Source organism: Peromyscus maniculatus, chromosome 22 (genome assembly GCF_049852395.1).
Source record: "Peromyscus maniculatus bairdii isolate BWxNUB_F1_BW_parent chromosome 22, HU_Pman_BW_mat_3.1, whole genome shotgun sequence".
Classification (NCBI taxonomy): Eukaryota; Metazoa; Chordata; class Mammalia; order Rodentia; family Cricetidae; genus Peromyscus; species Peromyscus maniculatus.
This window is the reverse complement of record NC_134873.1, coordinates 19,867,769-19,882,631: the sequence shown is the minus strand read 5'-3', so window position 1 is coordinate 19,882,631 and position 14,863 is coordinate 19,867,769. Positions and strand designations below refer to the sequence as shown.

At 39.0% G+C, this 14,863-nt stretch overlaps 1 protein-coding gene across 9 annotated transcripts in view; it reads right to left on the bottom strand.

The window, feature by feature from the left end:
- Positions 1-14,863, bottom strand: part of Itsn2 (intersectin 2) — a 137,259-nt gene that overhangs the window by 87,917 nt on the left and 34,479 nt on the right. For all 9 annotated transcript variants that reach the window (XM_076559359.1, XM_076559360.1, XM_076559363.1 and 6 more), the window contains 2 exons: positions 10,599-10,661; positions 4,313-4,405 (listed from right to left, as the gene is read on the bottom strand). In XM_076559359.1, coding sequence (XP_076415474.1) covers positions 4,313-4,405; positions 10,599-10,629 — 124 coding nt within the window. In that variant the 5' untranslated portion in view covers positions 10,630-10,661. The remainder of the gene's footprint in view (positions 1-4,312; positions 4,406-10,598; positions 10,662-14,863) is intronic.

Genomic DNA, 14,863 nt, shown 5'->3' with positions numbered 1-14,863 from the left:
GTATGTTTCTAAAATGCTGCAGCATCCTTGTCAGGCTCAAGGAACAAAGGAAACCAACAGAACACTGCTAGCTGTGCTGTTAGTGGTAAAGGCTTGATTCAGGAATCTCAGATCGTCTAGCAGCCATGAGTGGTAACTGGCCATTATTAACACGTAAGCCGAGTAATCAAACAATGACAGCAGGTACAGTATAGCAGGGACACAAATGACCTCCGACTATAATGAACAGAAGGATGGATTCCAAAGTCAGACTAAAAGCTATCAGCTGTAGTCATCTTGATAGCCTTAGGCAAACTCCACCTCGTGTCTCGGCCAAGGCTTTACCCTGTGTGAATACAGACACACACAGTGTCTGCCTCACAGGGCGCTGTGAAGGTGAAATGCACTGGGCTCTGTACTATGTCATTACTGTCCCGATTGTGTTCTAGAAAGCACTAGGACGCAGTGGCACAGAAATGGAAAGTTTCAAATTGCTAGGGAAGGAAGGAAAGACACACCCACACCCATCCATCACCTTTTTGTTCTGGTGGTCTGTCTACAAAACAAGGGCTAACATCAACAATTAATATTCAAATTTCGGGGGGATCTCTGGAAAATATATCTGATAGAAGAAATAAATCAAGGGAGCTGGAGAGATGGCTCAGCAGTTAAGAGCACTCACTGGCTGCTCTTCCAGAGAACCCGGGTTCAAATCCTAGTATCCACATGGCAGCTCATACCTGTTCTAGGGCTTCTGACACCTCACACACTCCAGGCAAACACCATGCAGGTAAAACACCAGTGAACATAAAATAAAAATAAATTTAAAAAAATAAAGAAATCTGTGGTGATAATTGGTTTGTGGTCTAACAAACAAAGCCGCCTGGAGATCAGAGTGCAGAGCTAGCCAGGCAGTGGAGGCACACACCTTTAATGCCAGCACTAGGGAGGTGGAGACAGGAAGTGATATGGCTGGGCTGAGAGAGGAATATAAGGCGGGATGAGACAGGAGCTCACCCCTTTCAGACTGAGGAATTGGTGAGGTGAGAAGTGGCTGTGGCTTGCTCCTTTGTCTCTCTATCTTTCAGCATTTACCCCAATATCTGGCACAGGCATTTACTAATGAGACCAATTAGGATTTGTGCTACATCTGGCATCCAACTTTTGGGGCATGAATTCACGGAAAAGCCGCTTGCCAGAGCTGCACACGGCTGGAGTCACGACCCCACTGGCAACGTTTCCTCTCCTTGGGGATCTTTCTGCTGCAGCCTATCTGCAGCCAACTCCACAGGCTTTTGGGCTCCATAACCACGGGAGTCAGCCGCTTTCGCACATTCCTCCCGTGCAGACGGCTGGGTCTTTCGCATCTTCCCTCCCAGTGGGTCGTGGGCTTCCCCTGGATCCCCTCCTCAGGCTGCTGCCACACTAGGGAGCTGCCTTGAAAACAGCTCAGGGTTCCACTGCTCTATGCAGAGCAGTCAGCCCCACACTGCACCATCATCTGAATCGTCATGGCTGGCAGATTTAGTGAGACAACTGGGAATTCTTAAAGGGAGGAATTAGGTGAAAGAGAGTTTTTCCCACATTAAAAATGGGAAACACTACTGTAATGGAGGGAGTTAGGTCTCTGTATGATAATACAATGGACGGTTTGAAAAATGGAACAATTAAATGAGAGGATAATTACTTTAGATGGGATTTATGTAATATCAATTATAAATATTATCTGTTTGATGATTTTTATCATTTAAGAGTTGGTTAATATGAGTGCCAAAATAAACGTTTTAGAAAAACTTATTAAAGCAGATCATAGATATATTCAGACCCAAACAGAGGAATTTAAAAGAGAACCAATCTCAGTATTGCATTATAAGGTTACAGAGGAACAGCCTAAGATTTTCAAACAGCCAACCTCAATTTATTCAGTAACCTTACAGGAACTGCCAAATGATAGATATTCTCAAGGTTGTGTAAGAGAAAAATGGACTCCTGTGCAAATCTTAGATTTAAGGAGATTCACAGAAGCCATAGTCTAATATGGCATGCATTCACCTTTTGTGAAACAGATGTTAAACTAGTAGTCAACTTGTAATAGAATTATCCCTCAAAACTGGAGAGACTTGGTTATAGCAGTCTTGGAGCCTGGTCCTCAATTACAGTGGAGGACCTGATAGAAAGATGAAGCTAAGACCATTGAACAACAAAATTGGGTTAGAGGTACAGAAGTCTCCCAAAACTTCTTGGAGAGGGAGATTATGCTGAACAATGGGGTTAGATTTAGGATTATTGTTTTAAAAAAAGAAAAAAAGGGGATATGGAAATGATAAGATAAAGGGTAGATTATTGAATCTACTCTGAAAAGAGGGGGATATAGATATGATAGGATAAAAGAGTAGATTACTGAATCTACTTTTAAAAACAACTATTTGTTTTAAATATTATATAGTGATACCAATCTTTGTATATTGATACAAAGTTGAGATTATTTTTGTTAGAACATACTGTACATACATTGTTCAAAGTATTGTACCTATGCAACTCATTAACAATGTATTGCAAATTTCTAGTCTTTGAAAGTTATTATTACCAACTATTTAGGATAATAAGGAAATGCAGGTTAGTAGTTAGTCACTTATTACAATCAAACTTGTAGTCATATTAGGTATGTTTTCAAGGTCAAACAGAAATATTTTAGGTAAACAGGTGGTCTTCAAACACTTCAGAGATCTACATAATATGACATTTAAGATGTTTTAATAACATAGGTTCTTTTTTTTTTTTTTTTTCACGGCAATGAGACATGTCTGCTCCTGGTAGCACCAATCTACTTTGGAGAAGATGATGGGCATCCAAGAAACTCCACATGGAGTTTACTTTCTTTGTGGCAAAAGTAAGTAAGCCACTGGGCAAGAAAGTACTCTTGTCTCGACTGCTGACAGTATGCCATCCAAATGGGACAAGCAGGACACAAAAGAAAGGACTGCTGAGCCGGGCAGTGGTGGCGCACGCCTTTAATCCCAGTACTTAGGAGGCAGAGGCAGGAGGATCTCTGTGAGTTCAAGGCCAGCCTGGTCTACAGAGTGAGATCCAGGAAAGGTGCAAAGCTACACAGAGAAACCCTGTCTCGAAAAACCAAAAAGAAAAAAAAGAAAGGACTGCTGAACTTTGCCAAGACAAGATAGGACAGCCTTTCAGAAAAGGGCTTAGCCTGCTTCACAGATAAGTCTGTCAGATATGCTAGGCCTGAAGGCTGAAGATGGATGCCCCAATGTTACAGAGGAACCTTAGGTGACTGTCCAGGCAGCCAACGTTTCTATCATTTCTCACATTTTTTGGAAGTCACTTGCTTGGACTTCCTGCTCACTCAGGTAATATTATTTCCTTCTCAGGTTTCTGGTAGAGTTGAAGACTAGATAGTTATAGTTTTCCTTGTTAGGACATTCAGAAAAGAAATTCACTAAAGAAGTGTAAAGTGTACAAGGTTGAAAGACATTAAAAGATACTTTTGGTAATGCAAGTTAGAACAGAAAGTGAATTAGGTACAACCTTTTGGACTTGCCAAGATAGGATAGATATGGAGTATTTTCTCTGAATTTGTCTATAGTTAATGGATTAGACATTGTTAATGTATTTATTGTCTATATATATTGTATATAGTTATTGTACTTATTGTATATAGGTTTTCTTTTATTAGTTATAACCTTTTTTTAAAATTTTAGACAAAAAAAAAGGGAAATGTGATATTTTGTTTGTGCTCTAATAAGTAAAGCTTGCCTGGACATCAGAGTGCAGAGCTAGCCACCAGTTAAACCATAGAAGCCAGGCAGTGGTGGCACACACCTTTAATCCCAGTATTTAGGATCTCATGCCTTTGATCTCAGTGCTTGGGAGGTGGAGACAGGAAGTGATATGGCTAGGCAGAGAGAGGAATATATGGTGGGAGGAGACAGGAGCTCACCCCTTTCAGGCTGAGGAGTTGGTGAGATAATAAGTAGCTGTGGCATGCTCCTTTGTCTCTCTGATCTTTCAGCATTTACCCTGATATCTGGCTTTGGGTTTTTATTATTAAGACCAATTAGATTCACACTACAGAAATCAAAAAACTTCTTGAAATAGTATTAATATGTAATAAAACAGATTCCTGACCATCATTTAGAACCCAAGAAAAGAACTTTCATATGCTAAATTGAATCAATAAATTAAAATAGTTTCAGGAAAAATATTTATATATATATTTTTATATATGATTACTTAACATAAATTTGGTAGCTATAAGATATATGAACAGAAACATAATTTACAATAAATAACATAACAAAGGATAAACACAAACCTGTTATGTAACCTCCTGAAGGCTTGAGGTTATCAAACTGTTTGTCATGCTTAGTGCGTTCTTCAGAGGTAATAGCCCACATATTCGGTCCTCCTAAAACATAATGAAAGGCCAAGACATTACAGCATGTACATGAGCCTGCTCAAAAACAGTATATCCATAAGAATGCAAAATCCTAACATGTAAATATGAATCCTAAGTATGCATTTGATGAGGATACTTAATGTCTGAAGGACATAAAAAGTAGAACTCTTATCAACTACATACAGCAACCCTGAGGCTTTTTCAGTCATTCACTCAGTTACCATCTATTAACTGTATACCACTCACAAGAATGAGGTGAATATTGGCAATCAAAAGAGTAAAGCTGGGTGGTGGTGGCACACACCTTTAATCCCAGCACTTGGGAGGCAGAGGCAGGCGGATCTCCGAGTTTGAGGCCAGCCTGGTCTACAGAGCGAGATCCAGGACAGTCAGGGTTACAGAGAAACTGTGTCTCAAAAAAACCAAAAAGAAAAAAAAAATTAGACTATTATTCTCCTCCTCCTCAAAGAATTCATACCTAGAAAGTAAGTCCCACCGTGTTCTGTGCTAACTGTGAAGGACCCTGAGCAGAAGGATGACAACAGCTGTGGGGTTCTAAGTCAGCAAAGTCAGCAGCGTCGGAAGTGAGGTAAAGGAAAGATTAAGCATCTCGCCATGTGCTGAGGTGGTATGAGAGGAGAGCACTTCACTCATACAAAAAGGATGTGGTTTGAGAAGTTGGGATGTCCAAGATGCTCTAAGTACACCAAAGAGGCTACTAGCTAAGGTACCATGCATGTGAGTACAGAAAGTGGCTTGAAGTAACTAGTCTGAATGAACTGCAGAGAGTCATTTCTTTTTCCTTCAGGGGCCTGAACCCAAGGCCTCCCTGTACTAGGAGGCTGTCTACCACCAAGCTATATCCCTACCCTCTATTTCAGACTCTCTTTCAAGGTCAGGGCAGATGCCACTTCCCTCAGGACCCTGACATCACTAGATGACAGTAACTGTTTCCTCTTCCAGATTCTCAAGATAAACTCCATGCTTCTGCAGAGCACTCAGGAAGCTGTGGTAGCTGTCTGGGGTCCATCTGCTCCAGCAGACTCTAAGGCCTGGGAGTAGGAGTTTGGTGCATTTACCTTTCTATTCCAAGAACCAGCTGAGTATCAGCAAAGAGCAAACACTTAAAAATGCTTCCTGAATAAACGTCTAAATCAATAAAAGAGGGAGAAAGGGGTGTGTGTGTGTGTGTGTGTGTGTGTGTGTGTGTGTGTGTGTGTGTGTGTGCTTACTACACAGATGAGGACTAGAGGAAAGACAACACTCACAAACCCTTTTGCTGTCTACTCTTCACACATAATCATTAGCGGCCTTCTGAAGGAGTCTTTGGAAAGAAAGCTCTATACATTCACCTTGACTAATAATCACCTCAACATCACTTCTGGCCACTCTTTCAGCTTACTCAACATCTGTCAACAGGAACCACATGTATTTAGACACATAAACTCATATATATCTGCTGTCCACACAATATAAAATCTGTTAGAAAGGCAATTCCCAAGAAAACTAAAGGTCTACTCTAGTTTTAAATGCTAAAACTGATTTAACACATTTTGCTTAGCCCTAAATGACGAAATTAAAAAAAAAAAACTAAAAAAAGAAGTCTTAAGAGGTAGAGTTAAAAATAAAGAAACCTGCGGAAGAAGTAAGGATCTAAAGCAGCTAAGCCTACACACTTCTGGAACAAACACCACATGTGTAGTAAATTTCCTTGTCTTATCAGCTTATTTATCAGAGATTAAGCATACTATCCATGCAATATACCTACAATAACATAACACTGAACATCATCTTTAACCTATTAAGATTAGCAAAATAAACCAGGAACATGGAGGAGGCCAGTGTGTGTGTGTGGGGGGAATGACTAAGAATAAAATGTAATGACACACACGTGTGAAAATTCCATTAAAATGAACTGTCAGAGTCCTGTAATGGGAAAGCAAATGTATATTACAGCACTTATTTACTGTGTAGTGTGTGACTCTGGAGAAATGTTGGTTAAAAGGATGAAAGGACAACAAAGGATGAAAGTAGCTGAGCCCTGATGTCAGGCATTTATATGCAATCGCTCATTAACTCCACTAGCACTCTGCTCTAAGTTAGGGTACTATTATGGATAAGGAAACTAAAAGCAATGGTAGAAAAGTTAACTAGCTTAAGATAATACAGTAAGTAGCAGAGCTGGGATTAGAACTTGGGCAGTTGAGAATTAGCTGAACGGTAGAGCATGTGGCGAGCAAACACAAGACAATGGGCTTGGTCCCCAGCATGAGATAGAGAAAACGGGAACTGAGGTTAGAACTGGGGCAGCCTGAACACCCTGAACTGTATGACCTCCCAGTACACATGACAATATGCCCATGGTGTCTGTACTGCAACGCCACCTCTGAGGCCTAGGAATACTACCTAACCCAATGGTTTCTACAGGGACCATGTGGAATATGCAGTATACCTATGATAAAACAATGACTGAAGAATGACAGAACAAAGCGTAATGACATACACATGGAAATCCCATTTAAAAAGCTCACTACTTTGTATGCTAACCTAAAAAACTAATTAAAAAATAAAAATGGGCAAAAAGGTCTCACTGTGTGGCCCTGGTTGGCCACTGCTATGTAGATCAAGCAGCCTCAGACTCAAAGAGATCCACATGTCTCTGCCTGGGATTAAAGGCATGTCACCATGCCTGGCTTTGGTGTCTTTTATCTACAAATGTCTTTTCAACTTTCCCTGGATGCTTGTTAATATTTGCTGCTTAATTCTTCATGACTCCAAGCAGCAACCACGATCCCTCATGTTCACTCATTCAATAAACACGTAAGGGAAACAAAGACGAATACACAAACCCCTTTTAAAGGTGCTCCCAGCTTTCTTAATAATTTAAGACCCCACCACCAAGAAAATCACAAACAATAGTCATTATTATTATAATTAACATTATCTGCAGAAATTGAATGTTCAATAAGTTAGTTAGGACATGGAATAACTTCTAAATCATGTTCAAATAACTTTCAAAATAAGGGATCACTTTAAATTTTAAAATATTAATGTACCAAGAATTTTCTAGAAATGAGATAACCTCAAAATGAAAAAAAATCAGTAATGTATGTGATTCAAAGCCAATTTTTAAATGATTGATACAATTCTAGTTTTCTTACTTGGAATGTAGCACTAACAGAATCTTAACTATTTGGTATTCTGCACCTGGAAAGAAGAAAACCTCCCAATTTTAGTCTATTTTTGCAAGCTTTATGGAAAGACAGAATAACAAGGTGAGGGCTGATGTCCAATATTTCCTTAAAAGCTAATGCCCTCTTATACTGTCTGATAATCATGTTAGGAATCCATCAAAATTCCACCCATTTCCCCCCCAACTCATCACTACACTAAAGTGGATTTTCAGAAAGATTTCTGTTGTTTATTCTCTTCTTGCTACCAGCTCTGTTAAGCACATTCATAAATTAGTGAAGAGGGAAGAGTTCTCAATAATAGAGAACAACGATATGCGAGTCAGGAATATCATCTGTCTCCACATGTGTAGATACACATACATATCTACAAATGTACAAGCATACATAAAGAACACAGCTTGTTCTAAGGAGTACGTCAATACTACAATTCTAAATGGAAATAATTCAAACATGCTATATTTAGATACAATAAATAAAAACTAAATTCTAGAAATAGTCTACACTGATATTTGTCTTCAGTTTAAAATAATATTTAAAAGAAGTTTAAACAAATAACATTTAAAATAAATGATGTATACTGACCTAGTATACAACATTTAAATTTCATCTCTAATTTAAATCTCTAACATACAATTGTTCTGCTGTTCTAAACAGAGCTGTAGCCTGGGTTATGGGAACTTGAATAACAAAAACCTGGGTTTTACTAGTACAGTGCAATGCCGCCTCAGACTGTACAGACCCAACATCTACCTCAGCAATTTCCTAACCATATGGTTGAAAGATTACTGAGCCCTAAAATTCTAAAAAGGTAATAAAGCTCCAAGAAAATAGGGTATTCCTGGAGCCACTGGAGGTTTTTATTCTGTACCCTTCCTCTCCTTTCTGGAGTATGGATAAAGCCATTATGATGGGCTTCATAACTTCTTCCTCAGTCCATCTTCAGCACCCCGTAATTCTAAGGCTGAGACAAGCTGTTACCCTGTAATATCAACCAGTAGGAGCACATATCTGAAGCAACCTCTTGCCTAGCACTGGACAGCCTATCTATCATGTTCTCTCAATCTGCACACTGATTCCGTTTTTGAAAAGCAGAACACAAAGCACTGTGATTAAGATGGCTTTGGGAAGGACGGTCCTGCAGTGCAAAAGATCAGGAGCAGAGCTGCAGCTGCAAAAACAGGAGGCACCGATGCCTTTCTAGTCTCGCTAAAAAAGAAAAAAGAAAGAAAAGCAAAGAAAAAGGAAGTGAGGCACCAAAGACTAAGTAAACAGACAACAATCCATCTTGTCTGATTGAGCTGTGTGACAGGGTGTAAAGGTTCTTCACCTGCACTGTCCAATATGGTAGCCTCAGCTCTACGTGGTGTTAAGCACATGAAATGCAGCAGTGTGGTTCACTTTATTTGTATTAGTTTAAACTGAAACGGAGACAGACAGATGTGGCTACTGCATTAGACAACAGCACTCAGAGAACCAAAGCAGCCAATGAAGTCTGTAGTTAGCCTCGGAGGGACAGAACATAAACATGGCCAAATTAGATGAAAATGTCACAGCATTAACACAAACCACTGGGTCCAGGCGCATTATACAGGGAAGTCCCACCAGTCCCCGGCATCAAAAGATGAAACTGTGACACATAAATTACCAGAGGTGCTGACACTGCTTTTGAAGTTTTGTGTTATACATGAATGTAGTTTTTCAATGACACTTTAAATGCTGAACTGGACTTAAATTAGATATATGTAAGTTACTCAACTATTTTTAATAGGCTAAGTAAAAGATAACAGAGTCTCTCTGCTATCAATTTTTCAGAAGTGTTTTTTTTTTTTTTTTTTTTGTAAAAATGACTATCGCTGGGCAGTGGTGGCGCACGCCTTTAATCCCAGCACTCGGGAGGCAGAGCCATGTGGATCTCTGTGAGTTCGAGGCCAACCTGGTCTACAGAGTGAGATCCAGGATAAGCACCAAAACTATACAGAGAAACTCTGTCTCGAAAAACAAAAAAAATAAAAAATAAATAAAAAATGACTATCTTTATTCCTACATACCACTTCCTAATTAATAATTTGAATCTTATTCACATGGGCATTTTTGTCATTGAATATTTTGTTTGTTACCAATCACTTTTATTTCTAATGCAATGAGCTATATAGTAAATATTTATAGACTGAAACAAAGACTGGGATCATACTACTTATGTGTTTGATTTGTTAACCTTATTAACAGGCTGGTTGAAGTCTGTAAGTAAAGTGAGTTCAGTGAAGACTTTCTCATACGAGGCACAGAAATCCTCAAACCTGGAAGAACACTGCTGTCTTAAACTTATATATTACTCATTATGGAAAAATAATTATTATTTAATTTAAAAAGTGTCTGTGGCATCAATCCCTATAATCCTATGCCATTTCCACAATGGGAACAACATTCATTTTAATCTTACATTTACTTATTGACTGACTGACTGACTGACTGATTGGAAGGGGCACACACTAGGCAGTGTGTGGAAGTCAGAAGACAATTTGTAGGAGTCACTTCTGCACCATGTGGGTCCCAGCATAATTAGATAATATAAACATGAAGTAATATAAATATTTATAAAGGAAAACTTAATCTTATATTTGTATTACTAACCAAATCTTGTTGGCCTGATCTGTTTGCAATCATCTAGACAACTACAAACACCCTACTGTTCACCTAAGGACACTCTGCTTTTCGTCCTCCAGTTTCATGCATTAAGCAGAATATCCCTTTAGGTTATTCTCAATTGTTCAATGTAATTGTTCCAGATACTATCAAAAATACTATAATAGAAATGTGGAATTTAATGCAAAATACTAAAAGAAGATACATGTATTGCTCTGAAATACTCGATATTTCAACCAGAATACTTCAAGTTTTACATTTCAAAAGTCAAGGAGAATTATCTACATAAACATTTCCAACAACAGGCTCACCACCACAACAAAAGCCCACATCCTCTCCTCCTACATTGGCACCAAGTTACTCACCGTTCATAGCTGTGGGAAACTGAGCCATCATGGTCCTGAATTTTTCTTGCAGCTCTCAGCCATCTGCAAAATGAAAACATGGTGCCATTAACACAACAAAGACAGATCACGGCTTAGTGCTAAGCTGTGGGACTGTCTGTCCCCTTTAGCACACACGCCCAACAAAAAACAACACAGAGCTCCCGCTGCTGCTGAACAGGCAGAATTCACAGTTGGGGATGAGGAGATGGATTCTGTTGGTGATAGTGCTACCTTCAGTACATGACCTTAAGAGAAACAGTCTATGCAATAGCATACACAGAACCCAGAAACCCTGGGCACTGATCAGTACTTCTGTAGAGACAAACTCAGGAGAGAGAAAGAGCTGTTATGATTAGGGAAGAACTGATTTACGGAAATCAACTGCATAAATATATAAGTATATATAACATGGAGGTCAGGCAGTGGTGGTGCACACCTTTAATACCAGAACTTGGGAAGCAGAGGCAGGTGGATCTCTGTGAGTTCGAGGCCAGCCTGGTCTACAGAGCAAGTTCTAGTACAACAGTACAGCCAGGAATTTTGTCTCAAAAAAAAAAAAAAAAAAAAAAAAATAGAAATCCCTATTTTTTTTTAAGCCCCAGCAAGAAATATATCCAAAATAAATTTAGTACTGCTTTTTAATTAAGCTCTACAGGTCTAAAAAATTAAAAAGAGTGTAGGAGATAGCAAAGCGCAGACACACATAAAGGCACAGAGTTTAAAAGTAATTATCAAGCCGGGCGGTGATAGTGCACTCAGGAGGCAGAGGCAGGCAGATCCCTGAGTTCGAGGCCAGCCTGGTCTACAGAGGGAGATCCAGGACAGGCTCCAAAGCTACACAGAGAAACCTTGTCTCAAAAAAAAAAAAAAAAAAAAAAAAAAAAAAAAAAAAAAAAAAAAAAAAAAACACAAAAAAGAGAAAAAGTATCAAAAGGCATCGTAATTATTAAAATACATGTATGTTTGTTTAAACAAGTGAAATGGTAAGAGGGTTTTTATAGTTTGCATCTCTAGGTTCAGAGCTACTTGGCTCTATTCCTAACTGTGACCACATAAAAGTTATTTAGCTTTTTTAAAGTCTTAGATTCCTTGTCCGCAAAAATACTTCGGATCAGTATTTTTTTAAGTATTACATAAACCAATACACTGTCTGACACATAGTATGCATTCAGTAAATGACTGCTATTCTGTAAACATCCAGAGAATGTGAAGTATCATTTTGACACCCCCCCATTGATTATTTAAATGTAAATAAATACAAAATTCAAAATTTGTTCCAAGAATCTTGAAGATAGGACTAGTTAGGGACAGTTAAAAAGACCACTCAGTACCTCATCTATTTAATCAAATAATTTAAATATTAATAGTTTTAGGAACACTAGGAAAATACCTGGGTAGGTGATTTTAAACAAGGCAGTCAGGAAAGGTTCACATGAAGCTATCACCAGGAAAACTGGCTATCTGTCTGTCAAACAGTACTGTTACAAGGTACCATTATATTAATGAATTCAGTAAGCTAGCACCCTATGCTACCAATGATCCAGTCCTCTAACGACCTAGATAAATGTGGTGACGTTTCATATTTATTTAGTGATTCGTAATCAAAAAAACAAAAACAAACAAACAAACAAAAAAACCTGGTATATAAGTCCAATTAATTTACTGACCAGAGAACTGACAGCTGCTTTTCCTCCTACAGAGCAAATTAATTCATCTATTACATGCTGTGGTGAGCAAAGGAGCAATGATTAGAACAGTTACGGCAAAAAGCGTCCATCTCCACAACAAAGAAAAGCCAGAACTGAGCCACAGGGCTGGTAAACCTCCACAAAGGCTTCCGATGGCATTGGCAATTTTATTCTATAATCCTACCTCCCGTCAAATACATGTTCTTCCTTGGGAGACAATAAGCTGTCTAGCAGTGGAGCACAATCACCTCTCATGCTTTCACTCCTTCTGGGTAGGTGGAAAGTTTACCATGAACATGCTGGTTTTCTTCATTCCTTTCTTACAAAACAAACTCCAAATACTGGAGTTGTTCACAGAAAATTAACGCCAAAGCTCTGGTGGGTGACGGGATTCCTACGGAGGGCCCTGTGGAGCCTTACAGGAGGAGTAAGAATTAGTTCTCATCAGAAGGTTCAAATCGTGAATTTAACTGTAGCAGAGAGGTGTTTTAAAGGGTTTTATAGAGAGGAACGTACATTTCCTTTAAGATAGACAACCAATTACGAAGAAAAGGCAGAAACAAGGAGTTCGACCAGGGCAAGCTGAAGCAAAGCCTGACATTCGATCTTGAAGAGAGGCGGTGGGAAGAGACGAGAGAAACAGTCAAGTCAAGTGTTCAAAGTAAGCAGAACTCACGGATTCTCTAGAAATGAGTGACTATGTAGTAAAGGAAACAAAGAGACAACTCCCGGAATTACAGTCGGTGAGGCTGGGAAAACGGTGGCATAACCAGCTTAAAAAGTTTTAGCACTGGAGGAAGTCTCGACTACCCATGGCTACAACTACAACTTCCTTAAACACAGGACAATTCTACAAATAAATACAGCTTACTTCCTCCATGTAAATGATCATAAGCAATGCAAGAGAAAAAAAGATGCCTTCCAAAAAGTTAACATCTGCTTGGACGTGTAGCATCAACTGCTTCTGTCTTAATAGTTTCTTGTAATAGACAAGTTTTAAACAAGGGAGAAAGCTTATCTAAAACATTATATATAACATACTATGTAACCATCTAAAGCAGCAAACACGGTGTCAATGATGACTAGATAACAGACCGACAGGGAAGAGAATCCCATAGTCAGAAAGCCTTTAATCAGTTAAGGTCTAAACTTACAAACCATCTGTCTAGAACTTTTGGCTGGGTATCATGTACTCCATGAAGACAACAAAATGCCATGTGGTTGATACTCAATTATCACAGTTATAATTCAATGGACAGTGAGGGCAAGCCTCCTGGTGTTATAGAATCTTTTCCACCTTGTATGTAGAATTTACCTACCTATTCATGCATGCGAGCATCATACTGCAGCACTGATAAATGTATAAAGCATTTGGTTGACTCTGGTAGCATCTGATTATGGTAATATAATTTGTGGGAATCAGTAAGCTTTTAAAGCATACCATTGCATCTGTTTTAGTTACATTAATTTTCTGTCCCATTCTAGAATCATTAATTGTGCCATGCTTAACAATTTTCCTAGTTTACTAGCAGATGTGGAGAGAATAATTGGGGCTAGAGATGGAGCTCAGAGACAGGGCACTTCCCTAGCACACACAGGTCTTGGGTTCAATCCCCAGTGCTTCACAAGAAAAAAATGTAATTGAAATTTTGAAAAATATGACAGATCCTATAAGTCTGTTTTACATTTTTAAATAATTGCTAACATTTGCTTAATGATTTCTATTAATTTAATACACCTCTATTAGCAACCCACCACATGTCATTTTCAATCGATATTCATTAAGAACCCAATATTCCAGTTCTGCACACAGAGCTTCAAATCCAGGGTCTAGGTACCCTGTAACACATTCCTGCAAATCCTTACTTCACAGACGAAGGAAGGGAGAGGTTAAACCACTTGCCCAAATTCGGGGTCAAGAAACACTGTGGAGATTCCAAGCCTATCTTATGCTAGAGCCCATGAGCCTCCCTGTAGGCTTTATGGCACCTTTTCTCTCTTAAAGGAATATAATAATGATGAAAAGTCATACGTTCTTACAAGCAACTGGCGAACTTAACGGTGACACATTTTAGGGGAGAGAGAAGAAAAGTCTGCCCAGGCTGGCCCAACACCGAAGGCTACATCAAATACATAAGGAGTGCTGTTTCTGGCCTCTTGGCATAAAACTCTGAAGAGAAGGGTAACTAATCAGCTTCTCAGCTGTACTCTTCGTGGGTGTCCAACAAGCACCCTGCTGTACTGTGCAGAGAGGATAATGTGTACCGACGGGCAGTTTGTGGTCGTGATCTGAACTGTTAAATACTGTGGAGAACTGGCAAGACACCTTTGACGAAACCCTCCCTGCTGGATAACAGGTATGGGACGAAGACGTGTTTGACTGAATTTAATCCAAATGTAATCTGGAGAAGTCACCAAATATAATTTTGGGATTGGGAAAGTATGTGGTCCTGATGAGAGAGAACAATGGAACTGCTAGACCTAGAGTTGGAGACACTTTATAATGGGTCGTTAAGACTCAGGAAAAAATTATAGCCATTGAAAATTAAAAGTGGC